Source organism: Balaenoptera borealis (assembly GCF_965194805.1).
Source record: "Balaenoptera borealis genome assembly, chromosome: 15".
NCBI classification, from domain to species: domain Eukaryota; kingdom Metazoa; phylum Chordata; class Mammalia; order Artiodactyla; family Balaenopteridae; genus Balaenoptera; species Balaenoptera borealis.
In genome coordinates, this window is record NC_138871.1 from 45,639,810 (window position 1) to 45,653,344 (window position 13,535).

Consider the following 13,535-nt stretch of genomic DNA (forward strand, 5'->3'; position numbering starts at 1 on the left):
CAGAAAACATCATAACAAAAACATTATAAAAGGTTTTCTCCTTCACGCATTAATTCAGCGCTTGTTGAATCCCTACTTTGTGGCGGGCACAGTGGTTGACACTGGGGTATAACGGGGAAGAGTTCCTGCCTTCAAGGAACTTAAGGTCTGGTCGGGGAGAGAACGTGATATACATCTCTAACCAAGGTTCAGCGCAAGTTCTGTGCCAGCCAGAGGAAGGGGTGACTGAGTGCCCTGGAGAGCCAGGCAAGTCTTCCTGAATGCTGACCAAAGCGAGTGAAAACAGCAGTGGCTGTAATGTAAAATGTAAACATGTTTTATGTATGTTTTGCCTCAATTTTTATCACAGTGACTTTGGGGTGAGAAAAATGAATCACTGTGTAGGAGAAGTACATCAGATTTGTTCCTTAAATGTTCACATTTCCCTGTACTTTCTTATTAGCACTGAGAAACCCAGACTCATTCCAGACAATTATAGGCAGGCTGGCTCTCCAGACATGGTGGGTGCCATGACCCTTTCTTCAAAAGCAGAAGGCATTGGAACAGTAGCTTATTTATGTTTTGCCCAGTAAAAGATTGGGCTTGGTACCAAAGTTGATACTAAGAATTCAGAAACAGTCCCAATGAAAGGTCTGACCTATTAGTGAGAAAAACAAGATATCCTTCCATGTTTCGTCCTGCTTATTTACTCGTCCTTATTATCAGCATTATAAACCACAAGTATTTATTTTGACCACTTACTGTGTGTACTGTGTGTCATATTTAATTCATGTGCTAAATGCAGTTATAAACTAATAAAAGAACCCTCAAAATATTGAAAATTGTATTCACCCAACTAAAGTGATTATTTCCTCCTCAGTAGTCCAACATAATCACTGCTTTCAGGACTGATGACTGAATATAAAAATAATTATTTTCACAGCAGAACATTTCCCAAAGCTTTCTAGATATTGATGAATATACACGGCATCATATAGAGTGTTCTAAGCTTCACAGCTCAAACATTATTTGGGAGCAAACGTCTTTTAGGCATACTTTAATTTTAGATTGCAGAGATACGCTAGGTAGTGGTGTTGGTTGTTTTTTTTTTTCCCAGCTGGAGTAAAACTTTCAACCACATAAAGGATAAACCCTAACAATAGTACCTGCTTGTTGCCAGAATTTGATGTGCTTGATCCCAACCGTAACCAGTCTGTCAACATGGTGTGGGTTACACTTTACCACAAATATCTTATCTTTATGTCCTCTGTAAGAGACAAATAGGGGAAAAATTCCAGTTTTCATGACAGCACTGCTAGAGAGTTTTATTAAAAGCATGCATTTAGTCTAACTTTCATTAAGCACATCTAATAGGACAAGTAAATTAGAAGACGATTTAAAATACACATGGGGTCTACAATAAAATAATGAGTTTTGGTTTTTCTTCGCATGTTTGAGCCCTTTCTTCTTACCCTACCATTGCTACCAAAATCTACTTAATTATGCTTTAAACAAATGAATGAAATATTTTAAATGGATCAGAATGTCTCCATAAGATAAAATTAATGCCACAACTATAGAATTGTAATTCTTGGGATACAGAGGTCTTGTATAAGAGGAGGGAGAAGATACTGTAAAAGTATTAATGAGAAGCTTCAAATGTAATATTCTTGCTGGGGAAGGCATAACTTTGGGTTAAACAGTTTCAGCTAGAAATGTATTCACAAGAAGCCAAAGCCCCTGGCTCACATCCATGGAGAGAGAAAGGCTGTCGTCTATCGATTTAAGGCACTCAAGGATGCTGTGCATTCAGAAATGTAAGTTTATAACCCAAGAGGCAGAAGGACAAATATAAAAGTGAGGACTGACTGTAGGCTGGAGCTGTAGACCAGCATTCTACAGTGCCAGGGAAATTTCTGGTTTAGAGTATAAAGTAATCACATTAGAATCTAAGGATTTACTGGTCTTAATGGACTATTTGATGGTCTTCTCTCGTATACTAGGACCTAACTTTCATTATGTAAAAGAAAAGCAATTAACATAAAGAACATGACTGACTAGTCTCCCTTATGAATACAGATACAAAAATCTTAAATAAAATACTAGCAAGGAGAATCCAACAACATATTTAAAAAACAGTACATTATGACCAAATGCAAGGGTGGTTAATTATTAAGGAATCAAATAATACCTCATATTAATACATGAGAAAAATTATGTTATTTTCACAGATGCCAAAAGGGCATTTCACAAAAAAAATCTAACAGTCACTTGTGATTAAAAAAGTACTCAACTAACACTCAATAAAGTAGGGATTAATGGATGTTTTAGAGTTATTTCTTAGACTTTTATATTTCCCTGCAGTTCTTGACTCTCATTGAGAAACACAAATTCATTCAAGACCAGTTATACACAGACTGGCTCTTCAGATGCTGTGTGCCATTATCCTTTTTTTAAAAACAGAATGTGCTGGAACAGTACCTTATTCATGGTGTGTTTGTGTGTGTGTGTGTGTGTGTGTGAACTCGAAAGTCAGATTCTTACTTAATGTTATTCCCAATAAAGTCAGGAACAAGACTATCACCACTACCATTTAACATTGTACTGAACATATTACCTAATGCAATTAGACAAGGTCTAAAAAAATTAAAGGCACAGGAGCTGGAATGGAAGAGGTAAAACGATTTCTTTTTGCAAATGATAATAATTATATGTCTAAAAAATTCAAAAGAAAATAACATAAAAATAACTACAAATAAGATAATTTAGGAAAGTTGCAGTATATAAAATTAAATACAGAATCAATAACCTTAATATATATAATATCCAGTTGAAAAATATACTGGAAGAAAGGACTCTATTTATAAACAATAAAAATATCAAGGCATAAATTTAACAAGAACTGTGCACTATATGCAAATGAGTACAACAACCACAAAACACCCCATATTTGTAAGATAGAAAAGTAGACTTAAAAAAATGGAAACACATTCCATGTTCTTGGGTTTGAAAACTCAATCATAAAGATGTTAATTCTCCTAGCTTTGCTTATAAATTCAACTTGATTCCAATAAAAAAGAGCATTTAGTGTCTGTTCTTTAATCTGGAGTTAGACACCTTGATTTTAAAGTTCTTATGGAAGAATAAAACAGCAGTAATGGCCAGGAAAAGTCTGAAAAAGAAAAGCAAAGTGGGAAGAGTAGCTCTCCTAGATATTAAAACAATTTATAAAGCCTTCGTGATTAAAACAGTGTGGTATTGGTGCACAAAGTGACTGACAAACCAATGGCAAAATAGAAAATCTAGAAAGAGATCCAATATTTAAATGTAGTAGGTAATAAAGACAGGTCTCAAATCAATGGGGGAAAAATTAATACTTAAAATAAATGGTGTATGTTACCAAATGCTGGCAAGGATGTGGAGCAACCGGAATTCTCATTCATTGCTGGTGGGAATGCAAGATAGTACAGCTACTTTGGAAGACATTATGGCAGTTTCTAACAAAACTAAACATGTTCTTACCATAAGATCCAGCAATCATGTTCCTTGGTATTTATCCAAAGGAGTTGAAAACTTACGTCCACACAAAAACCTGCACATAGATGCTTACAGCAGCTTTAATCATAATTGCCAAAACTTGGAAGCAACCAAGATGTTCTTCAGTAGGTGAATGGATTAAAAAAACTAGTACATCCAGACAACGGAGTATTATTCAGTGCTAAAAAGAAATGAGCTATCAAGCCATGAAGAGACATGGAGGAACTTTAAATGGATATTACTAAGTGAAGGAAGACAATCTGAAAAGGCTACATGCTGTATAATTCCAACTAAATGACATTCTGGAAAAGGCAGAACTATGGAGACAGTAAAAAGATTAGTGGTTTCCAGGACAGAGGGGAGGAAGGGACAAACAGCCAGAACACAAAGGGTTTTTAGGGCAGTGAATAGTGAAACTATTCTGCATGAAACTATAATGGTGGATACATGTCATTATACACTTGTCAAAACGCATTGAATGTGCAACACTAAGACTGAACCCTAATGTAAACTGTGGACTTTGGGTGATAATGATGTGTCAATGTAGCTTCATCTATTATAACAAATATACCACTCTGGTGCCAGGTGGGGATTTGAAGGTGGCTGGGAGAGTGGGTATACAGAAACTCTGTATTTTCTGCTCAATTTTGCTGTGAACTTAAACCTGTTCTAAAAAATAGTCTATATAAAAGGGAAAAGGAAAATGGTGTTTGGAACACCTTGATAGCCATATAGAGAAAGGAAAAAATTGAATCTGTTCCTCATACGAGATACTGGGATAAATTCCAAATGGTTTAGATATCTAAATGTAAAGATGAAGCCACAGCAGATTAGAAGAAATCACAAGTAATTTCCTTTTAACCAGAGGACAGGGAACATTTTCCTTAATCAGTCTCAAAATCTTGAAGTGGTAAAGACTGATAAATTTGACCACATAAAAATAAAAGCCTTTGCATAATGAAAAACATCATATCAAACTCAAAAGACAAATGACAGACTAGGGGAAATATCTGCAAGTTATAGACAACAAATATTATTAGCCCTTAATATTTAAAGGACTACTTCCTGTGTGAATTGTATTTCAGAGAAACCAAGTGGTTCATGAGAGAAAACTCTTATTTATAGAAGAATTCTAGCTAATACGAAGAATAAATAATAGAATTAGAAAATTATCATTTTCAATCCCTAATTAAATAATCAATTTAGCCCACAGTTGTAAATGGATGCTACAACCATTAGTTAATACATTGATGGGAAGCTTTCAATGGAAGGATGAGGCTGATAGTACCAGAACCCACAATGGAGCTGAGTATTACTAAGAGTAGGAGAACCAGACATTTGGGGCAGTGGCACACCATGGGGTGGACTGGAATTCCTGAGAAAGAGGAATTCCATCCCTGACATTGTTTAGAATTGCTGGCTCAGGAGAGTAATAAAAAGCAGATTGGCTTTTAGTTGATCTTCTTATGCTTTAAAAAATTCCTACAGATAATAGAAGCCCTATTGCTTGCACCTGTCAAGTACTACTCCCACTGCCCCCACCATCTGGTATGCCACTGATTATGTTTCTTCTGATAGAGTGAAACATGAAGTACATATCAGGTACTCTTGACTAAAAAATTGAACTTAGGAGAAAATATCTGCAAATCATATATCTGATAAGGGACTTATATTCGGAATAAATTTTTAGAAACCCTTATAACTCAATAATAAAAAGACAAATAACCCTGTTAAAAATGAGCAAAATACTGATATCTAAATAGACATTTCTACAAAGAAGTTATACAAATGGCCAGTAAACACATGAAAAGATGCTCAGTATCATTAGCCATTGGGGAAATGAAAATCAAAACCTTAATTAGATATCACTTCATATCTACTAGGATGGCTATAATGAAGTGACAGACAATAATAGGTGTTGGCAAGTATGTGGAGAAATTGGAATGTTCATTCCTTGCTGGTGGGAATGAAAAATAGCGCACCCACTTAGAAATGTATTTTGGCAGTGCCTCAAAATGTTAAATACTAAGTTACTATATGACCCAGCAATTCTACTCCTAGGTATATACCTAAGAGAAATTAAACATATGTTTACTTAAAACCTTGCACACAAATGTTCACAGCAGCATTATTCATAATAGCCAAAAGGAGGAAACAACCCAACTATCCATCAACTGATGAACACATAAATGAAGCGTGGTAGGATCCACACAATGAAAAGGAATGAAATACTGATCCTTGTTATGACATAGATGAACCTTCAAATATTGGGTTGGCCAAAATGTGCCTTCGGTTTTTAAGTAAAAATAAAAGACACATTCTTCATTTTCACCAAGAACTTTATTGAACAATGTATTCACCCTTTTGTTCCACTACCTTCTGCCATTTTTCAGGCAACTTCATAATTCCATCTTCCCAAAACTTTTTATCATTTTGAGCAAAGAACTGTTCCAGGTGTCTTTTACAGTCTTCCAGGGATTTGAAATTTTTTCCATTAAGAGAATTTTGTAAAGATCTAAGTAAATGGAAATCCGAAGGTGCAGTGTCTTGTGAATACGGCGGACAAATCAGAACTTCCCAGCCAAACTGTAACAGTTTTTGCCTGGTCATCAAAGAAACATGCAGTCTTGCGTTATCCTTTTTGGAAGATTATGCGTTTTTTCTGTTGACTAATTCTGGATGTTTTTCGTCGAGTGCTGCTTTCAGTTGGTCTAATTGGGAGCAGTACTTGTTGGAATTAATTGTTTGCTTTTCCAGAAGGAGCTCATAGTAGAGGACTCCCTTCCAATCCCACCATATACACAACATCACCTTCTTTGGATGAAGACGGGCCTTTGGTGCGGTTGGTGGTGGTTCATTTCGCTTGCCCCACGATCTCTTCCATTCCACCTTATTGTACAGTATCCACTTTTCATCACCTGTCACAATTTGTTTTAAAAAACAGAACGTGTTCATTACGTTTAGGTAGAGACTCGCATGAGGAAATATGGTCAAGGAGGCTTTTTTCGCTTAACTTACGTGGAACCCAAACATCAAAGCAATTCACAAAACCAAGCTGGTGCAAATGGTTTTCAACACTTGATTTGGATATTTTGAGTATGTCAGCTATCTCCTGCGTGGTATAACGTTGATTGTTCTCAATTAATGTCTCGATTTGATCGCTATCGACTTCAACTGGTCTACCCAACCGTGGAGCAATGTCCAGTGAGAAATCTCCAGCACGAAACTTCGCAAACCACTTTTGACACATTTGATCAGTCACAGCACCTTCTCCATACACTGCACAAATCTTTTTTTGCATTTCGGTCCCGTTTTTACCTTTCTTGAAATAATAAAGCATAATGTGCCAAAAATGTTGTTTTCTTCCATCTTCAATATTAAAATGGCTACACAAAAATTCCCAATTTTGATAAGTCTTTTAAAATGCACGCTGATATGACAGCTGTCACATACAATCTAACAAAATTGCTTCGAATGAAGTTAAAGACAACTAAGTGCTACTAGAGCCATCTTACAGAAAAATCCGAACGAACATTTTGGCCCACCCAATATTATGCTACATGAAAGAAGCCAGTCACAAAGAACCTCACGTGATTCCATTTATACGAAATGTCCAGAATACAAAAATCCAGAGAGACTGAAAGTAGATTAGTGCTAATGAGTATGGGATTTCTTTTTGGGGTGGTGAAAGTGTTCTGAAATTAAATAGTGTTAATGATTGCACAACTCTGTAAATATGCTAAAAAACATCAAATTATGCACTTTATTCATTTATTTTTATTATATAAGTTTCAATTGTACAGCATTATAAGTTGACATCTGTATACACTACAAAGTGATTGAACTGTACACTTTAAAATGGGTGAATTGTATGGTATATGATTTATCAATAATACTAGTATTAAGGAAAAAAAAGCTGAATGTGAATCTAATCAAGCCTATGGATCTAACTACCATTTATAGGAAATACAGGGAAATGCTTGATATGCTTTCATGAAGACCCAGTCAAGTTTAGAATGTGACACATTCTATAGGTCAAATGACCCGGCTTCTCAAATGCATCCATGGCAAGAATAAGGTGGGAGGGGGACTGCTATAAAATAAAAGAGGCTTAAGGGAGATGACAATCAAACGTAATAAATGGGCCCTGTTTGGATGCAGATTTGAACAAACCAACTCTCATTTTTGAAACAGTCAGATATGTTTGATTTTAAATAGAGTAATAAATTAAAGAAAGAAATTACTGTTGCTTTAGTTAGTTGTGATAATGGAATGGTGGTTTTTAAAAATAAGTCTTTTCAGTTAGAAATGCCTAATGAAGTACATACTGGTCAAGTGACACAATGTCTTGAGTTTTCTTTAAAATTTTATAGCAAAAAAGAAAGTAAAAGTAAAAAATGAGGGGAGGGGGAAGAGCTTTGTATCATTTGTAGGATGTTGCAGCTGGGTGATGGGTATAAGGGAGTTCTTTATGATATTTCCTCCGCTTGTGTGTAACGTTTAAAATTTCCATAATAAAAAGTTAAAAGAAAAGTAAAGAAAGAACAGAGCATCTCCACAACTATTATGTAGGCCTTACAGTGAAAGGCAGGGAAAGGAGGAGAAACTGATTTTTGAACTTTCTTTGTTTCTTTGAAAGTCAAAAGTGAAGCTTGGACACCAGGGCCAAGATATATCACTGAAAGTATCAGGAACAATTAGGACAGTGAGAAAAAGGTTTAGATAAAAGAGAAGAGAAAATGTGCTTAACATAAAGAGGAGAAGTGAACCAGATAACCATAAGAAACATTAAACATCCAAAGATTTCTTGATTGGAGGAAAATCCCCACAGCTCCTAAATCAATAATATAAATTTTAGAGAGAAGACGCTAGAGAAAACTGAAATGAAAATTGAGAACAGATATCACAAATTACACCCCCTACATAGAAAAGAGCATTGTTTTGTTTGCTAGTGTCTATACAAGGTCAAACAATTAGATGGTTGGAAAAGTCTTTTTTGAGAGCACACTTTAGTTTTCACCTAATTTCTTGGTGTCATAAAAACACCAATGTTGTTTCTCTTGTAGCTAAAATTCTAAACTGACTAGTGATGGCACGTAAATGTTTAGTTAATGTCAACACCTAAATAAAGAACATTCTTTGAATACCTCTGTTATTTTTCCCTTTAGACGCTTATTAAATTTGTAGAGAAGTTGCCTACAACTGTGTGTGTGTGTGTAAGAAAAACAAAATGAAAAGAGTTTCAGGTCCTACCCTGATGGAATAAGAATGTAGGAGAGTCCATACTGCTGCCCTAATACAGGACGATTCCTATCACCTGAGTCATAGGTAATTCACCACGTAGGGCTACATTTTAAACTCTATCAGCAAGTACAGGGGAAAAGGGAAGAAATGCTCCTCTTCTAGAAGCCAAAGGCAGCTGCACACGACGTGAGTTGGTTTCCCAATCTTCTATTCAAAACCCTCTCATTTGCATAGAGGCCCAGTCTCGGTGTATGTGATTTGGTTTTCTCCTTTTTTGTGAAGGTAGCCCACAAGTGGAAGACTGAATGAATGTTTGATTTATACCCCAGTTCTAAAAAAGATTTAAAATGGCTTACAATATAGAATAACATAGAATAAGCCAGGTAACATTGAGAAGAAGAAAGGAAAATGATACACTGGTGAGTGAAAAATTTAAAAAAAAGCAAGTTACAGAGCAGTATGCATAATACCCCACATATGAATAAAAATGGATAAAAATATTAGCAGCATATATACCAGAGAACATATGCTAAAATGTTAGCCATGGCTATGTCTGGGTAGTGGAATTATGAATCATTTTCATTTTCTTTTTGGTGATTTTCTGTGCTTTCTAACTTTTTAATAATCATGTATTATTTTGAAAACAGGAAAAATTAAAAAAGGAAAGTGAGAAAGATCTCAATTTGGTATGCAGGAGGCCTGATCATATTCACTAAATGTATGTAAGGGTAGGGACCTAAAATAGAACAAGCAGTGGAGCTAATACATACTCTGAAGGTCTATGTACCTGCTCCATGCGGGCCTATGTTTTGTCCCTAAGCTTTTTAGTAGCACAACTATTTCTCATTAACATTGAAGTAATCTTGTTATGCACCTTGATAACGGTACCTTTTGCTTAGTATCCCCACTGTTCAAACTTCTGAGATGAAGCTTGTCAATAATAATTAGCCATTGCCCCCCAGTCATGTTACTGGTGTGATGGAAATCTAAATAAAGGGACACAGAGGTGCCTGATTAATTATCTCATTGTTCTGCCCTGATTGATGCTGATATCAGGCTATTTCACTACTGCCCATAAGAGATTACTCTTGGTTATTACATAGGTTACTTGTATATTAGACTAAAATCTGAACAATCTTTAAAAGGAAAAAGAGACTAAAAAATTCATTTGTAATGGAGGGGACTGAAGTCATTCATGAAAATTAGCAAAGATCAAAAAAAACTGCAAAGAGATTGGATCAAGTCTCATCAAGATCTTGTAATAAGATCTTTATGGGCCAATTCCAAACTTCTCTAATTTCTCTGAGCTGATAAAAACATAGGTTCACTTAAACATGTTCCCAACTGAAGGGCGGCTTTTGAGTGCAGGGGGTCCACGTTAGCCTTGGGCAGCAGCGGTGCTGCCGGTGATGCCATCACAGCCACTGACTGTGCCCCTCCCCCCATGGGGAAATCTCACATCCTGAGTGACGGGTGCTACTGCAGAACTTTACCTGCCAGAACCACACAACCTGCGGGAAGCAGGTTTGCTGTTAAGCCTTGCTAGTGGCGATGCAGGCCATGATTGAGACACAGAAGTGCAGAGTGAGGGGTGTCACTGAATCAGCCATCTTCTGAGAGGAAATTAGACCCTTGGAGGAGCTACACTGACTCCTGGAAGACAGTAAGGTCCCACTGGTAAAGTATTACTCCTTTTTCTTTGTCACTTCTTTCATGCCCCTGTTTTTAAAGTTTCTATCTACTTAAGCACCTTAATCTCAGGCCATAAATAGAATTTTAATTTGTTTGGTTACTTATTTACATGAATATTTATGATTGATAATATTGTGTAAATATTATTTATTATTTAAAAATCTAGTATTCATCCAAAGAACTTTAACAATCTCTGATACTCTTTGGATAGAGCAATGGTGAATGTTGCAATTGCAGAATTGGTCTCTGAAGACAACTCTGCAGGTGTCCTGTTAGGGGAATGTGACATACGGCTTGGGAACAATTCTAAAAATAAACTGTATTATTAACATAATGGTGTTAAGTCACTTTGTGTTAATTAAATAGAAGTAGCACTACCAAACATATCAAATATATACTTCTAAAATATTAATAAATATTTCTTTCTTCCATTTCTATTACTGTTTCCGATATATAACAGGTGAGCTACCCACATTTGCAGAGGGTTTTCTAGCAGGAAAACTGTGTTTCTGTTGCTTCTGAAATGCAGACGTGTGCTTTGCCTGAGATTATCTGTAATGCAGATGATATGTTATCAGAAATATTAAAGTAAAATTCAGTACATTAATCTAGGAGGAAAGCGGACTTCTGATTAGAAGCTGAATCTGAGTATTAGCGGGGAGTGATATAACCATGAGGAATACTAGAGAGAGCAAAAGAAAAACCGCTTGGGTAGGCAGATTTATGAGCTGTCATTTGCTGCCAAGAATTCCATCTCAATAGCAGTCATCAGAAAAGCTCCTCTTTCTCTCCTAAGACGGTCAGCTGGAGTCCTCAAGGCTCCATTTGCTCCTCCTCTGAGTCTCCAGCAATCTATAGGTCTTCATTCATTAAATCAAATTGCCAAAAAACACTTTTTTCCTATATAATTTAAAACATCAATTTAAAAAGTGAATATTGGGGTTCAAAGTCATTAATTTAAAAATGATTTTATGGTGCCAGATAAAAAGGAAGTTGGTTTATGCAGGGAAGAACCAGTAGAGAGATAAACTGATAACATGCCTTGGGCAACAAATTGTATTGCTGGGCCTTGGTGGTCAACTATTTTGACCTCTGACTATGGCCAGGCAGACAGCTAAGATCAATGTAAGCAGGAGTGGAAAGCAGTGTTCAGACTTAGGGCTGATTCAGCAGGGAGGGAGGCTGGGGCAAGGGAGGACAGGTGGTCTATAAATAGCAGGTGGTCTTAGAAGGTCTATTTATAAGATGGGGAGATTAGGGCAACAATTTGCCTGCTGTGAAAGCGAGTGGCAGGTGCACACGCCGGGCCTCCTTTCCTGCATGCTGCAGCCTCATGACAAGTGGAACTTCTGACTCCAGTGACATTGACAGTCCTTCACTAGATGCTAAGGTAGTGGAAAAACAAGGGGCAAGGCACAAGTCTGAGGAAAGCTGCTTTCCTACTGCTGGGAAGAAGCTTTGATATAGATAATGCATATATTACTAAAAGCAAAGTGATGAATAACTCTCTGGAAAGGATTTCAGAATTTTCCAATTGCCTGAAACAAACATTAATTCCTCTATGTCAGGTTTGTCACCATGAAATATTACAATATGTTTTTACTTAGGTGTAAAGCTTTCTATGTGAACTTCATCTGAGTTTGAAGATGAAATCTTACCAGAAAATGCAAACTATTAACTTTTACTGCAGTGTGATCATTGGCAGGATGCCGTTAAGACCTCGGCAGCTTCTTACCTGGTGGTGGCTATCTTTTCTCCCTTTTTCCAGTCCCAAAATACAATACTGTGAAAATCGTCTAAACCAACCGACACCAGACATTTTCCATCGGCTGTATGAAAACAACACAAATGTCAAATGACTCATTTCTCAATGAAAAACCACAACATTTTATATACTGTAAAGAGGAACAAGAAATTGATCTTAAGAATATTATTTAGCCTCAAATACGTTAGGAGAATAATACACTAAGGGGACCTCACTAAATGAAATGCGTAACTACTAATAGTGGAGGTTCTCAATGTATAATAACTGGTTGCTGAATTAAATCGCTGACCCAACATTCCAATCTGAGACACAGGGCTGTGGGGAGCTTCTCAGGTAAGTCACCAAAACCTTGTCTATTTTGTGTCAGAAAAATCTCATGACATTTACTAGAAGAGCCATTTAACTTTGTGACTCAGTCTACTTCGCTCTAAAAAAAAACAACTGGTTCTGTTCAACCCTCCAAGATAAGAGCATTATAGAAACTAACTTGGAAAATTCTTTCAAAAGATGATTTTATAATTTTAAAAAAATCTTAATTTCTTAGTTTCCCTATTTCAAATGTAATATGCTTGTTGTAGGACATTTAGAAGATACGGACAAAGGAAATTTAAAAATCATCCAAATTTCTAGGCCTACATTTGATATACATCCTATTAGTTTCTCTACCTAAACGTGCTTTGAAAAGACAAAACCAGGATCATAGTGAACATACTATTACTTAATATTTTTTACTTGTTATATGATGAACATTTTCCCTTAGTATTAAATATTATTTATAATACTATCAATAATTACTATAATTCAGACAGGTTGTTTTCCAAAATAAAAAAAAATATATGATATGTAATTGAATTTGAAATCAAAATAGTTAATTTGCTTTCTCATTTCAAGACAGAAGAAGAGGTACAGTCAGTAAGTCCTTCCTTTGCTGCCTCCTCACAAAGCTTCACAGGAGAAGCATCTCAGGTCAGCAGTTCCTCCCTAGCCTGGAGTGGGCTAGGAGACGGGTGGCCAAGCTCACCAAGGCTCAGTTTAGCAGGGTGTATTCTCTGGTGACACACAGCCAATGGCCTTAGGGTAAAGAAACGTGAGTATGTGATAAACCGTTTCTCCACAGCCCACTCAGGGTTTCAACTGGTACTTTCAAAGACAGCCCTGGGGTAGATGCCAAATTAGGATTGCCAGGGAAAATAAAGGCGCCTAGTCAAATTGGAATTTCAGATAAGCAACGAATAATTTCTTAGTACAAGTATGCCCCTTGCAATGTTATATTGCATGCAATTATATTGCATGGGACATACTTGTACTAAGAAATTAT

The 13,535-nt window shown here is 36.3% G+C and overlaps 1 protein-coding gene across 13 annotated transcripts in view; it reads right to left on the minus strand.

Moving 5' to 3' along the window:
• The window catches only part of EML6 (EMAP like 6), a 348,966-nt gene that overhangs the window by 82,220 nt on the left and 253,211 nt on the right, over window positions 1-13,535 (minus strand). For all 13 annotated transcript variants that reach the window (XM_082357935.1, XM_082357934.1, XM_082357942.1 and 10 more), the window contains 2 exons: window positions 12,188-12,281; window positions 1,146-1,246 (listed from right to left, as the gene is read on the minus strand). In XM_082357935.1, the coding sequence (XP_082214061.1) occupies window positions 1,146-1,246; window positions 12,188-12,281 (195 nt within the window). The remainder of the gene's footprint in view (window positions 1-1,145; window positions 1,247-12,187; window positions 12,282-13,535) is intronic.